The 14,316-nt window shown below is 36.9% G+C and overlaps 1 protein-coding gene and 1 non-coding gene across 17 annotated transcripts in view; both read right to left on the bottom strand.

The window, feature by feature from the left end:
* Positions 1-14,316, bottom strand: part of Neb (nebulin) — a 214,272-nt gene that overhangs the window by 157,739 nt on the left and 42,217 nt on the right. For all 16 annotated transcript variants that reach the window (XM_070023306.1, XM_070023324.1, XM_070023348.1 and 13 more), the window contains exons 28-36: positions 13,921-14,118; positions 11,305-11,412; positions 9,531-9,629; positions 8,711-8,815; positions 8,512-8,619; positions 6,618-6,929; positions 6,319-6,525; positions 1,630-1,734; positions 935-1,042 (exon numbers count right to left, since the gene is read on the bottom strand). In XM_070023306.1, the coding sequence (XP_069879407.1) occupies positions 935-1,042; positions 1,630-1,734; positions 6,319-6,525; positions 6,618-6,929; positions 8,512-8,619; positions 8,711-8,815; positions 9,531-9,629; positions 11,305-11,412; positions 13,921-14,118 (1,350 nt within the window). The remainder of the gene's footprint in view (positions 1-934; positions 1,043-1,629; positions 1,735-6,318; positions 6,526-6,617; positions 6,930-8,511; positions 8,620-8,710; positions 8,816-9,530; positions 9,630-11,304; positions 11,413-13,920; positions 14,119-14,316) is intronic.
* Positions 2,388-2,490, bottom strand: LOC138835709 (U6 spliceosomal RNA). The gene has a single exon (XR_011374707.1). It is a non-coding gene; the product is annotated as a U6 spliceosomal RNA (small nuclear RNA).

Raw genomic sequence — 14,316 nt, 5'->3', positions numbered from 1 at the left:
CATGCATGCAAGTCAAGGGCTCTACCACTGAGCCACCTTCCCAGCCCTTTGCCTGGATTCTTAAACCAGGATTTAGCATGTGAACGGATCATCCAATAAATTACTAGGCCCACTACAGTGGGGCAGCGGTTGGTGGGGGGGAGGGATGGAGCACCATGCAATTGCTAAAAAAAAGTTGAAGTTATACTATCAACTTGTATTTTGTATCTAAGCTAGAAATATATTTCACAGAGTCATGCATTATATGCAAAACTTTGAGAAGGAGGTTTCTAGCACTGTTAACCATCCCTACCAAAAAACTGTGGAGTCTCAATATCCCCGTACTTCCTATGAGGGCTCTACCTGTGGTTTGTGTCTTTTCTTTTCTCAAACCAAGAATATAGCCCCTGGACCAGGAGTATGATGATGGGAAACCCAGCCAGGTATTTGTGCTTTTAGAAAATTTTCTTTTTCAAAGATGATAATGTGTGTTTATTTTTAATACAGATAAAATGGGTACCTGAATCAAAATTATATGGTTTTCTTGTCCATTTGTTTCACAAAACTATGTATATTTATATCATGTTCTCAGTTTTTAAAATATAATTGTAATTCAGACAGTCATCTGAATTTAACATGTTAGTGTCAGTCAAGGTGTTTTGACGAAAAATGAATGAGGGCTGTTAGAGAGTAGTGGCCGCAAAGGTAATTTGGGCTATGAATCACAGCAAAAGCCACTGTCAAATTTATGACAGCTCTACCAAGTGGGGTCAACCGAAAAGAACAACAAAAATGTTGGAAAAGTGACAGGGTTTCAAAACAATATTTTGTGGAGAACTTTCAAGTCATTAACTCAGCATATTGCTTTCAATGAAGAAACCATTTAAAACAAGCATAGATTTGATCCCATTTTTAAAAAGGCAATCACTCAAATTTAATTTTTTTTTAAACTTACATCACTGGCAATGTTTCTTGATGCCTTGGCAGCAGTAATGGGAATTGCATCACCCAGCACGTTGTTTCCCTTGGCAATTAAATCATGCCAGTCCCGTTTATAACAGACCTGGGATGAAAAAGCAAAGGATGTATAAGCAGGTGGTGTATTAATAAGTTAACATGATTCTAAAACTGCTGGAATTGGTTTGATCTTTCCAGATGTCAGCTGATAGGATCCCTTGCTGTACAAGCTCTTCCAATAATGTCCTGTGGTCAGTGTAACACTTTGGACACATCAAACTATGGGACACTGTACTAGTTATTCACTTAGATCTGGTCTGGATATTCAGGAGGATTCTGAAAGATGGGTGAATGCAGACTTCTGCAAACCATGATTAAGTGAGAACCAATGGGAAAGAATTAAGCTGTTTAGTCTATGAAAAAAAGGTCAAGAGAAGTCATGATGGCTATATCTAGCGGATAATAACTTTTCCCAAATGGAAAATAAAGTAGAAGTTCTGGGGGAATACATGATAGAGAAGAGTGTTATAACGCATGGAGCTATCCTACCCTAAAAGGGCTAACTCTAGAGATAAAGAGCATATCAAGGGATATACTCAATGGGTCAAGGTACTGACAAAATAATTGTCATATTCTAAAATTCAATTATTTTATTGTCACAATTTGTTTCCACACATTGAAGACCCTACTTACATCGCTTATATTGTAAGCATTACACTTGGCCTGGAGAAATTGTGGAAGATCAGGACTCAGAGTATACTTATGTTTCACATCTTCTCCTTTGGCTTTGTATAAGATCTGTAATACACAGGAACAAAAATAAAGTGTATTATATATCATGCATGCTTAAATGAGTTTTTCCTAGTCAATCTCCATCATTTTTTAAAAAATTATTGTGAAATACCATACAGAGGGGTTACAATTACATGGGCAAGATAGTGAGTACATTTCTTATCAAGCATTGTTGCCTCCTCCTTTGTTTCCCCATACTATCCCTTCCCCTCTCCACACCCACCCCCACACCCCTCCACCTCTCACCCCCCCTCCACCCCTTACCCCACCAAAGTTGTAAAGTTCGTTTTTTGACATAATGTCTTGTACATCTCATTGTTGTAATAGTTCCACCTGTAACCCTATTTAAAGTTCGTTTTTTCCCTTCCCCTCCACAAATTATATCAACATCAAATACAGTGAAAGCATGGCTTATACCTTGGGGGAGGTACATACAAAGCAACAAAGAAATCATCTTATGAATATGTTGGAAACAATAGCAAAAAAGAAAAAAAAAACATTTGAATCCTTATCTTGGGGTTCATTTCGCCTAACATCAACTTGTCTGACAGTTTCTGTTTTCTCAGACATATACTAGTTATTGCAAATAAGGGAAACCATGGGACCTATATTTCTTTGGGCCTGGCTTCCTTCACTTAATATAATTTTTTCCAAGTCTTAAAAATATGGAACGCTTCATGAATTTACGTGTCATCCTTGCTCAGGGACCATGCTAATCTTCTCTGTATCATTCCAATTTTAGTATATGTGTTGCCAAAGCAGATGCCCCCATCATTTTTATAGATTAAAAAACACCAAGAATGTTCATTTTATCTTTTTTAAAGCACTGTATTGGCAATTCTATGCATTAAAAGAGAAAAAAATTCTTAATAGAAAACCTGGGTTTTCTATTAAGTATAAAGGAAATCCAAATATAAAAGCCTAAAACAACAGAATTCACTAGAGCTAGATACATTTGTTCTTTGCCAATTTGTTCTTTGCTCCTAAATTTTTGTTAGTTTTTTGGAGTTTTCATGTCTAGAAAGGAGATGATGGTTAGAATGGTTTCTTTTTAAAATTTCTGTTTCAAAGTTTCCAATTATAATTGTATCAGTGAAAGTATACAATAATTTCTTCATACCTGAAGGTATTATTTTTTTGGGGGGTGGGGGTCCGATCATGGGGCCTGAACTCTGGGCCTGGGTGCTGTCCCTCGGCTCTTCAGCTCAAGGCTAGCACTCTACCACTTGAGCCACAGCACCACTTCCAGCTTTTTTTTTTTTCTTTCTTCTTATGTGGTGCTGAGGAATTGAACCCAGGGCCTCATGCATGCAAGGTGAGCGCTCTACCACTGAGCCACCTTCCCAGCCCACCTGAAGGTATTTTATAGGAATTCAAAGGTTATATCAAAATATTTACCACTTTTATTTATGCTATTTTGTTAATTTAAGAAATTACATATACTTTTACTGAAAGTCACCAAAGTATATAATATAGAGACTTTATTGTGCTCTCATCTTGGTAACTGAGAATAAATGAATTCTATTTCTAAAACTGAAAAGAGCCAGGGTCACTGGCTGAAAGAGACTTCCAATCTAACTTGTCACTTACTATAGTTCCTAGAGATGAACTCAAGGAGTGTCACAGATACAATAGTGTGCATACACAAATAAACCTAAAATGGTTTTTTTTGGGGGGTGGTCCGGTAGTGGGGCCTGAACTCTGGGCCTGGGCGCTGTCCCTCAGCTCTTCAGCTCAAGGCTAGTGCTCTACCACTTGAGCCACAGCACCACTTCCGGCTTTTTTATTTTTGCTTATGTGGTGCTGAGGAATCGAACCCAGGGCCTCATGCATGCAAGGCAAGCACTCTACCACTGAGCCACCTTCCCAGCCCCTAAACCTAAAATGTTGATTGATTTATTGATTGATTGATTGATTTTAGGCCATGGGGCTTAAACTCAGGGTCTGGGTGCTGTCCCTGAGCTCTGTTGCTCAAGGTTAGTGTTCTACCACTTTGAGCCACAGATCCACTTCTGGTTTTTGAGTGGCTAATTAGAGATAAGAGGCTCATAGGGACTTTCCTGCCAGGGTTGGCTTTCAACTGCAGTCTTCTCCTGAATAGATAGGATTTAAGCCCACAGCTTAAAATGTCAACATTGAAATGTATCTTCAAGTACTGAATAATTTCTTCTAGAACCCAATTGCCTTGAAGAACAAAATGTCACAGATTCTACCTCCTTCTTACCAATTCTTTTTGCCTTGTTTCAGCTTCATTCAAGTCTTCTCTTTGAGAACTATAACAATCTCTACTACTACTACCTTCTGCATCCAATCTCATTTCTCTCATCCAGTCTCCAACCATTTCTGCCAGATTCTCTTTTAAAATGTGACTGATGATGTGACTCCATAAATTAAAAATCTTCAACATTACAAATTACGGACTTAGTAATGTCCAAAATACTCTACAATTAGCATCTGAGACCCTCAAGGATCAGGTTAAATCCTGAGCTCATCTCTGACCATGTGTTCTTTTTGTACTGTCCCTATTGTTCCTTCACTGGCAAAGGAAAAAATGGGCAAATTTTCTAAGGAAACTGCCAGGCAGTTACCAACTTATCTACACTTTCTTAACACGGATCTCTCCTTCAATTCTTGCTTCTCTGTGTGGAAACACTGTTTAGACTTGTGCTTTTTTTCTTAAGCTCTTGTGAATTCCTTTTTTGTTTAGGTCCAAGACCAGAACTCAAACTCAGTACCTGCTGGTTTTGTTCATTGGCTAGTGCTCTTCCAACTGAACCACACCTCCAACCCCAAGGCCATTGTTAATTCCTACGTCTCACTAAGCCTCCTCTATGTCACCCGTATGCCATTGGCACTGATGAAACGGTCAGCACATAGGTATTCAAACACTGACTATGTGAAATAATGAGTGGATGTTTCTGCTGTGCTTAAAATTGTCAACATTACTAATTACCACAGTACACAGAAAATTGTTTCTTAAATTGGGGTACTTTTTAATTTACCTAGTCACAGTTTTGACTAGTTAATCATCTTCTTTTGTAGGCCTTGAATAGTTGGCACATTGGAAAAAGAGGTGGTTTCCATCTCCCTTTCCAACATGGCTCAATCCTTCTCAGAGCTTGAGATTCAGATGTGAGGATACAACTTTCATTTGTTTCTCCACCAGACTGACACTATCCTTCCACCCATTTATTTAGACACTCATGGGATGATCTGTTCATTTAGCATGCTAAAGATGAGAGTTTATGAAAGAGTTCTAGACATCTGCCATGTATTTCAAATAGTTTATCATTGGAGACAACCATGCTTGAAGCACCTTTTCAAATATTCAGATGAGGAATATTAATGAATATGTGATCCCAGGCTAAGCAAGTGGTAACGAAATATCTGTGTTTTATACCTGAAAATTTGAGAAGATAAGGAAATAGAATTTGAAGGTAATCTTGTCAGCTCTACCATTTCATATCATATGAACTAAGAAAAGTGATGTAAGCTCTTTCAATCTGATTCTCCTGAACTGGAAATAGTAGTGCTGGTTTGTGAAATGGCATGAATTAATGAGTGCATGGATATAGTCAGAACTATATTATGCTCTTGGAGCACTTATTAATCTGTATTGGTAGATTTGTGTACATTAATATAACACTGAAGAAATGAAATATAAATAAATAAAAATTATAACCTTTTCAAAAATAAACAAAATTGTCAACATTAGCCAGAGCATATATACTGCCCATGGGAAGTTAGAAAACAACCCTTATCTCCACCAAGATAACATTTCAAATGTCTCATTGAGAATGAATTCTGAGGAACAAATACACTCATTTGTGCTGTTTTCCCATACGGTCATATATGAAAAGCAAATGTCAGCTTAGTGTTAAATAAGATGAATTTGCCACAAGGAGTGTGTGATTTAGGCTAAATTTGTTGTGTGTGTGTGGGGGGGTGTGTACATGAAGGATTAAAATAGAACTTTTTGTAGGCAAGAGGTAAGGCACAGTTGGTAGTGACAACTCAGTATGAGAGCATGAATTCCTGAATCCATACCTCGGTACCATTACCACAAACACAACAACAAAGAATATAGCTGTTTACCAATCCATGCCAAATGTATCCAAAATAACAAAGTTTCTTAAAGACACTGTCTTAAACGCAGCTAAAATACAGTTCTTTTCTTTGCTGGTACCTTATATATGCTTGGCTTACCTCCTCAGCTGCTGCTTTACCCCTTGAGATCATGCCTCTAGCCCAACTTTTTACCAGTTATTTAAAAGACAGAATCTGGTAGACTTTTCTACCCAGGTAGGCTTTGACCATGTTCATGTAAATCACCATCTCCTGAGTATCTAGGATCACAGGCATGAGCCAACCAGTGCCCAGAGGGAAAATGTTTTTAAAAGAAGGTTAAAAAAATTTTTTTTGCTACCCACTGTTGAAAAAGTATGATTTTTGTTTTTACACTAATTGTACAAAATAATGTTTTAAACAAAAACACACTTCTCTGAAGAATAAAACTATTGAGCTGATTCTAGCTTTTTCTTTAAAAAGCTCCCCTCCACACCGTATGCCCTCACGCTTCTCTATACTCACATCACTGATTTGCTGTGTGTTCTGCTTGGCCTGGACCATCACTGGGGAGTCCACGATGCTGGTAAATTTGAGAGTATCTGGATGTTGCCTGTACTTCTTTTCATTCAAGGCATCACCTGCCTTTTTAACTTTTTCTTGGTCAAGGCTACCAATTGGTATCCAGCCAATGCCCTTCATCCAGTTGTTGTAATCTTCCTTGTAGGCATTCTACAGCAACAGAGAAAAAGAAGAGTAAGCATTTGGGTCATGGGCCCAGAACTGGGTGTTGGGGAATCTCTTGTGGGAGTCATGGCACTTACATCGCTCTGGATGTGCATCATGTTTTTAGACAATTCCAGGCCCATGGCATCGGGCAGGTAGGTGTAGTGATGAAGAGAATGCTTGTAGTTGGCATTGCTGATAACGTCTTGAGCTTTCTTGGCAGCCACAACATTGAACATATCATGAGGTGTATTGTATTTGGTCTTGGTCTTTTCATAGTCTTTTTTATATTCCCGATCTGACTGTATTTTAGCCACATTCATGTAGTGAACCAGTTTAGGATCATCTTGGAGACTTTGGAAGCCAACCATTTTCCCTTTGGCCTTTTCATAATCTTTTTTGTATTGAACCTGTTGGAAACAAAAGATGAATATGTTTTAAAATGTAGTTTTCAAGATGCATGTTTGTAAATGTAGTTTACAAGATTTTACAGAAAAATAGGGCCATGATTCAAATTTGACACTCTATATCAATAACCAATAAGCTATTCACTTGTACAAGGAGACATTTCTTGTTACTGATAAGAGGACTGTTTCCAACCTTCTGGCCCTGGAGACACCAAAATCATGCATAAATGAGTCCCTGTGTGAAATGATGCTTGTAATTTATGCTTAGTATCCTGTGTACTTTAAATCATTGCTAAATTATTTAGACTGGGATTGTTCCCATAATTCATATTAGTGACAAAGTAATTGTCTATACTTTTGCACATAGTTACTGGGAAAGAATGGAAACAAAAATATGTCACAGGCTGTGTCAATACATTAAGACTGCTAGAGTTCCACATACTGCTTCTTTTCTTAGTCCTAGAATTTCAGCAGTTGTAGAATTTTCAAGAGTCCTTGTTTATTCAAAGGGAGGCCTGGAGCCAGTGGTACACACTAATTGATTCTGAACATTAAAGGTAAGTTATTGGACTTCTGAAGGGAGACTTGGAGAGGAGCTTGAGACACAAGCAGAGAGACGAGGGAATATGGTGGTATTTGGAGCACATCATGGCTGAAAGAAATACCCATAGAGAAAGGAGGTCAGTGAGAAACTTTGGGTGGAAGAGCTTTTCAGAATTTGGACATTTGTTATTTAATTATATTCATATTCATGCCATGTAAACCTCATTTCAAGCAGTAATATTGTGCTTGGAATTTTCTGGGAAGTCAGAAAGAAAGTTTGGGTGCACATCTGGTTATATGGAACAGAAAAAGTAAATCTACCAGAGGAGTGCCCAGATAAGCTCACGCAAAACCACCCCATGCAAACCAGGAGCCAGGGGGTGGTCACAAAAACATAAACTGCCTATTCTACTGGGGATATAGTGGTGAACACAGCTGCCTTCTAAAAACAAACCCGTCAGAGGAACTGAAGACCCTATGAGCAAGGGATTCTGCTTCCTATAGGACAACAGGCAGGGCCCTAGCCAATGCCATTAACATCTCAAATAGCAATGTGACTTCAGTCCATTTCTAGGTGAAAATGAACAATGGTAAAAAAAATTTAAATTCTAAACATCAGTGGAAACCAATCAACTATTAGCTGCTGTGACACTTGAGACCAATTCATCCATCAATAGATGAAATAAAGGGAAGGAGAAGAAAGAGAAGGAAATCACACAAATTGAGATGTGAGATAAAATTTTACCACCAGGAGGCTATTACAACTTAAGTGGTAAATTACTTCTTAATTTCTTAAAAGAGAAGAAATGTGAATTTGTACAGAAATCTAGATGATGCTTTTAAACTCTCGGAGAATATGAGAAGTAATTAGTGGAAAATTATACCAGCCTTGTCCTCCAAGAAAATTCAGATCTGTTTAGAAAGCTTTCTTTCTAGAGCAGTTTTTAGTTAGACTTGCTTCCAGTAGATGTGCAACTATTGAGTAACCCATGAAGCCCCAACTCACCCACCCACATTTTCTAATTACCCTAGATGGACTTACATCACTTGCAGCCTGCCTGGCAGCTTTGGCAGCCTTGATGGGAATTGCATCAATTCTCAGATCGTATCCCTTCTTGCTCAAATCTTTCAAGTCTGCTTTGTACATATTCTGAAAGAAAAATGTCATCCAAGTGTAACCCCAAGGCCACATTAGTGAAGACTGAATACATGCAAACATCAGCCGAAATCCACACATGTACCTCACTAATATTGTAGGCATTGACTTTAGCTTGTATGAACTGTGGCAGATCTGCTGGTAGGTTGTATTTGTGCAGAGTTTCCTCTCCTTTGGCTTTGTAATTGATCTAGAAGAGAAATGGTACATAGACAAAGAATAAACATTTCATGAACAAGAAAGTAATTTCAGAGTGGAGATCTTGACAAAGGAAAGTTTTAGGAAAGTCACACTGCCCTGCCCCCATATTTATCTGCAATTATTTAAGGTCACTTTTATACAAGTTCCTACCACAGTGCTGATTCTGTCAGCAAAGATCTCTTAGCATGCACAAGGGAAGTCTGAACCAAGATAAGGATACCTGGTAGAACTTAGTCTAGGGAGGTGATCTGATAAAAATATTAACCTGCAGATACTTTCTTGAAGATAGGAAAGGCTGATGGGATGGAGTACACTACCCACTTTTGTTATAGTTTGTGGGAGATTAGAGAGACTTAGAGGTATAGTTTATACTACATAGAATTTTTGTCCTAGTTTCAGATAGAATTCCTTAAAATAGAATTCCTCCATAAGATCTGGTGCCTCTATATTAATTACTACAGATTCTTGTAGTTATCATTAAGAAGGTTTATATATATACTGAATACATAATATCCTATACATAATATACATAATACCCTGAAGATATAAATTAGTTGTGTTTTATTAGTGAGCAGCTAGAGAAATATATAATTGCTTGTGTAAATGTACTCTTTAGACTGTAGTATAGTTATGGGTGATCATTGCATTCAAATATATTTGTGTTAATTAGTAATTATTAAACTATACACAGGTTGAACACTTACATCACTCCTCTGGGCCTGGTTAATTTTGGACTGTACTGTAATTGGAGCATCTTCAATTGAGGTAAACTTGAGTGTGTCTGGATGTTGTCGATACTTTTTCTATTTGACAAATCAAAAAGAGAAAATTATATATTTTTCACTGAAACTAACATGCATCAAAATCCTCAAAATGTATTTTGGATTTTAAAATAGTAAACTACATTTATATAAAATACTAAGATACAAAAATACTAATACCTTGATTGGCTTGAATGAAAAAGAAACACACTACACAAGCCAATGTTTTAAAATTGATTTAGCTATGGAAGATTTAGAGCATAGACCAATTTAACTTTCAGGAGCCAGACATACACTAACCCTTCATTTCTTGCTTACAGCATGAAGTGTTTGCTCCCAGCTAAGCTGAATCCATAAACATCTCAGTGTTCTAACAAGGAGTCACAGTAAAGCAAGCAAGAAGATTTGGGGTATGTTTGCATGACACTAATGGATTCTTAGGGACATCATTTTTCCTGTCACTCCACTAGCAACTGAAGAAAGATGCTTCTCAGTTGAAGGAGGAGGAGCTAAGTGTCTAGGGCAACAGCCAGGAATGATAGATGACTAAAATGGAGAGGCCCTGCTTTGCTAGCTTTGCTGGAGCTAGCACCACAGTTATCATTTACCTTTAAGAGTCAAGGAAGGGGAACTGTGGGAAGGTGTACCAACTGGGAACCAGCAACATCTAGCTATCTTTAATCCTCCATTCTATTCTATGTTCCTAGTCCTCATCCTTGGTACATATCATACATTCTCACTTTTACACATAGGGTAACACTGCTTTATCAGCTTTAGGTTTCTGAAGACAAGCAATTCAGAAAACAAAAACAAACAAACCCCAAAACTTCCTCTGAAAGAGCTGGCAAACTGTGTTCACTAGAACAAAGTAAAAACACAAAGTAACAAGACAGATAAAAACTGGAACATCTTTAAGACTTCTGTCTGCCAGGTAGTCACCCTCTGATGACACAGTCACCTGATTACAATGCATTTTCAGCTGCTAGTGATTGAGGACAGCGAAACTTGCTTCTCTAAAATCCTCAAGATTATGCTTTTTTAAAGACTTAATAGTAATTTATAGAACTACTACAGAGTCATCACGTTTATAACATAGGGCATACTTTTTCAAAGATGGCAGCTGCATTACTGACAATCACCCCAAATTGGAAATAACCTGTACACCACTAACTGACAAAGAAAACATCAACATCTGCCATGTCCATACAAGGGAAGAATACAATTTTTTTAAAAAAGGAATGAATTACAGGCATAGGCATGGATAACCTCAAAAACATCATAAGAAGCAAAAGAAATCATTAGAAAAAATAAAACTCGAGAGAGTTTTATGTGGGGGTCTGAGGATGGAAAAGTAACATTTTTTGAGGAAACTTCTTGGAATACTCATAGCATTTTTAGTTCACTTTGCTGAAGGCTGCATAATTATATGAATTTATTAAAACTTGTAAAGGGATATATTTAAAATAGGTGAACTTGATGATAGGTAAATTATATCTTTTTATAAAGTTGTTAAAATATTTCTATTTCAAATGTTTAGCATGTGTGATTACAGTTAATGCACAAGTGTATGTTTATCTACCACTCATTCAACTGGTTTTCCTTTTGTTCCCAGTAATAATGATCATGGAATGTAGCAGAAAAGGGGACACTTCCCATGGCTTTGAGAGTCTTAAACCCAACACATTCCTAGCCTATGGAACAAAGCCCATGGGCTTACCTCGTTAAGGATTTCAGTAGCTCGTTTTGCCTTTTCCATTTCTAAAGACCCAAAAGGCACCCAGCCACAGCCTTTCATCCAACTGTTGTAGTCAGCTTTGTATTCCACCTAAAACACCAAGAGAAAATGTACATGTCTATGTTCAGGGTCATCCTTTTGATTTAAAATGATTACTATTTTAACCATTTCTTTAAAAAAAATCCTAGCAGGTCTATTTCTCCATAGGTGGAGATTACTTTATATATTTCTTTATTTTCCAATTTTTTTATTGTGAAAATACTGTACAGAGGGGTTACACTTATATGGGCATTGTAGCCTCCTCCTTTGTTTCCCCTTCCCATCTCTTCCCATCCTCCCTCCCCCCAATTCTCTTCCTCCCCCACCAAAGTTGTAAAGTTCGTTTTTCCACATAACGACTTGTACATCTCATTGTTGCAATGGATCCACCTGTATCCCTATTTAAATGATTTTTTTCCCTTCCCCTCCACAAATTATACCAACATCAAATACAGTGAAAGCAGGGGTTATACCATGGGGGAGGGACATACAAAGCAACAAAGAAATAATCTTATAAATGTGTTAGAAATAATCACCTGAAATAAAAAAAACATTTGAATACATATCTTAGGGCTCATTTCTCTAACATCAACTTATCTGAACTTTTCTGCTTGACTCAGACATATACTCGTTATTGCAAATAAGGGAAACCATGGGACCTAAGTTTCTTTGGGCTTGGCTTACTTCACTTAATATAATAATTCTATGCCTCCATCAGAAAGAATGACATTGCCCCATTTGTTAGGAAATGGAAAGACTTGGAAAAAATTATATATTTCTTTTGTGAGAGATTTTTTTTGAACAGCCCCAAGGTTTATTTCTTTTCTCCTTTTGAGTCTTTAATCCATTTTGTTCTTATTTCCTGCTCAATGGGAGTATGTAGAATTCTAAATTTAACCCAGAAAATGCTTATTTTGAAGAATTAATCAAATGACTGTACTTACACGTTTAAATGTAAGAGGTTCATTCCCTGAAACTTCAAATATTACATTTTTATGGTTAGACTTGAAACTCACAATGAAGGAATAACTGCTCATTTTCTAATTAGATAAGACTTCATAGTCATTTTTCCTAAGTGCTTTGTGCACACTGAACTTACACATGAATATACCTATATTATCAGTTTTTCTACATTGACTAACAAGAGATTTTACAATAGTTATGCTTGTTAATTTGTTTAAGAAGCAATTATTTGGAACTGGTCTTATTTGGGAGATAGTTACTTCATTTATTAAAATAATGAGTCACTTTTGTTGTCTGGCCATAGCTGATATAAAGACATATTTTGGACATAAAATTCAAAGAATTAATCTTTAGTGTTGAATAAGAATAAAAAGAAAGCATTTGGTCCCTGCCCTTGCAAGATTTACATTCTACTTGATATGAAGAATCAGAAATATTAAGAAACAATAATGGAACTGTTAGTAGTGAGAGTATAAAATTATGTAGCAAGCAAGAAAAACAATATGATGTTTCCCCAAAGAAGTTAAAAATAGAACTACTATATGATCCAAAATATCATATGAGTTATCATTTCAGCTCCTGGACATATTCTTATAAGAATTAAAAGGAAGATCTTTGAAGAAACATTCTTCTATTGGTGTCATAGTAACATTATCCACCATAACTAAAAGGTGAAGTCAACCTAATCATCCATTTGCAGATGGATGTATAAATAACATGTGATATAGATAATGGAATTTAATTTGGTCATAAAAAGGAAAGAAATTCTGACAAAAGCAACATGTATGAATATTAAGTACACTATACTATACTATAAGTGAAATTTGTCTAAAGAAGTTTTAATTGGCAGAAAAAAGCAATAAAAGATGCTGCTGCAAATGACATTTTCTTCCCAGGACATAGTAATCTGTATAAAATTGAATGATAATGATGAATGTCATTATAATAAATGCACTGAAGATAACTAATGTTTATTAGGCATTTACAAAAGGGCCTTAGCATTATACTAGTGTTTAGAATCCACTTAGACCTTCCAAATAACACATTTGTTGAATTCCAATTTAACAGAGGAAGGTTCTAGACCCAGCAAGGTTGCAAATGGAGTGCATGCCAGATCAGATGTCCCTATACCCAAGGATGAGCACCTCTAATACTACAAGAGTAATTTCTCATGACCTGCTTGTTTAGACACAGAAGACCCTACAGAGTCTGTGAGAAGTCAGAAACCTTGCTCAACTTAGAAATTCTTCTTAGTTTCCACCTTCAAAAGAGGGAGTAAAGCAGCTCATGTCTGTAATCTTAGCTGGACTCATATCTGTAATCTTAGTGGCTCATATCTGTGATCTTAGCTACCATGGAAACTGAGATCTGAGGATCACAGTTCAAAGCCAGTCCAAGCAGGAAAATCCATATGACTCTTTTATCTCCAATTAACCACCAAAAAGCTAGAAGTGGATCTTTAGCTCAAGTGGTAGAGTTTTAGCCTGGAGTACAAAAGCTCAGGGGCAAGTGCTCAGGCCCTGAGTTCAAGCCCCAGGCCTGGCACAAAAACAACAACAATAATAAAGAGAGAGTAGAGAAAACTCAGGTACTCACATCACTCTGCAGTGTATATGCCTTCTTGGCGAGGTCCACATTGATGCTATCAGGTGGGTAGCTGTAGTTGTGCAAGACGTGTTTATAATCCACATCACTGACAATTGCCTGAGATTTCTTAGCTTGAGTGACTTGGAGCATATCAAGTGGGGCCGTGTAGATGGTTTTTGACTTTTCATAGTCTTTGCGATATTCGCGCTGTGACAGGAAATGATCATTTAATACAAATCCCTAATGGATTTTCAAAAGCAAAGTAAATACTAACTAGATGAAGAGATACAAACAACTGAGATATTTTGCTCCCAAATCTGCTCCTATCTCACCTATCATTGAAATCCCCTAAAAAATCACATCTGCACCGATCCTCCCAAATCATTTGAGATCAAATAGCAACTA

Source organism: Dipodomys merriami, unplaced genomic scaffold (assembly GCF_024711535.1).
Source record: "Dipodomys merriami isolate MVZ:Mamm:240054 unplaced genomic scaffold, mDipMer1.0.p SCAF_1, whole genome shotgun sequence".
Classification (NCBI taxonomy): domain Eukaryota; kingdom Metazoa; phylum Chordata; class Mammalia; order Rodentia; family Heteromyidae; genus Dipodomys; species Dipodomys merriami.
This window is presented reverse-complemented; position numbering and strand designations above follow the sequence as displayed.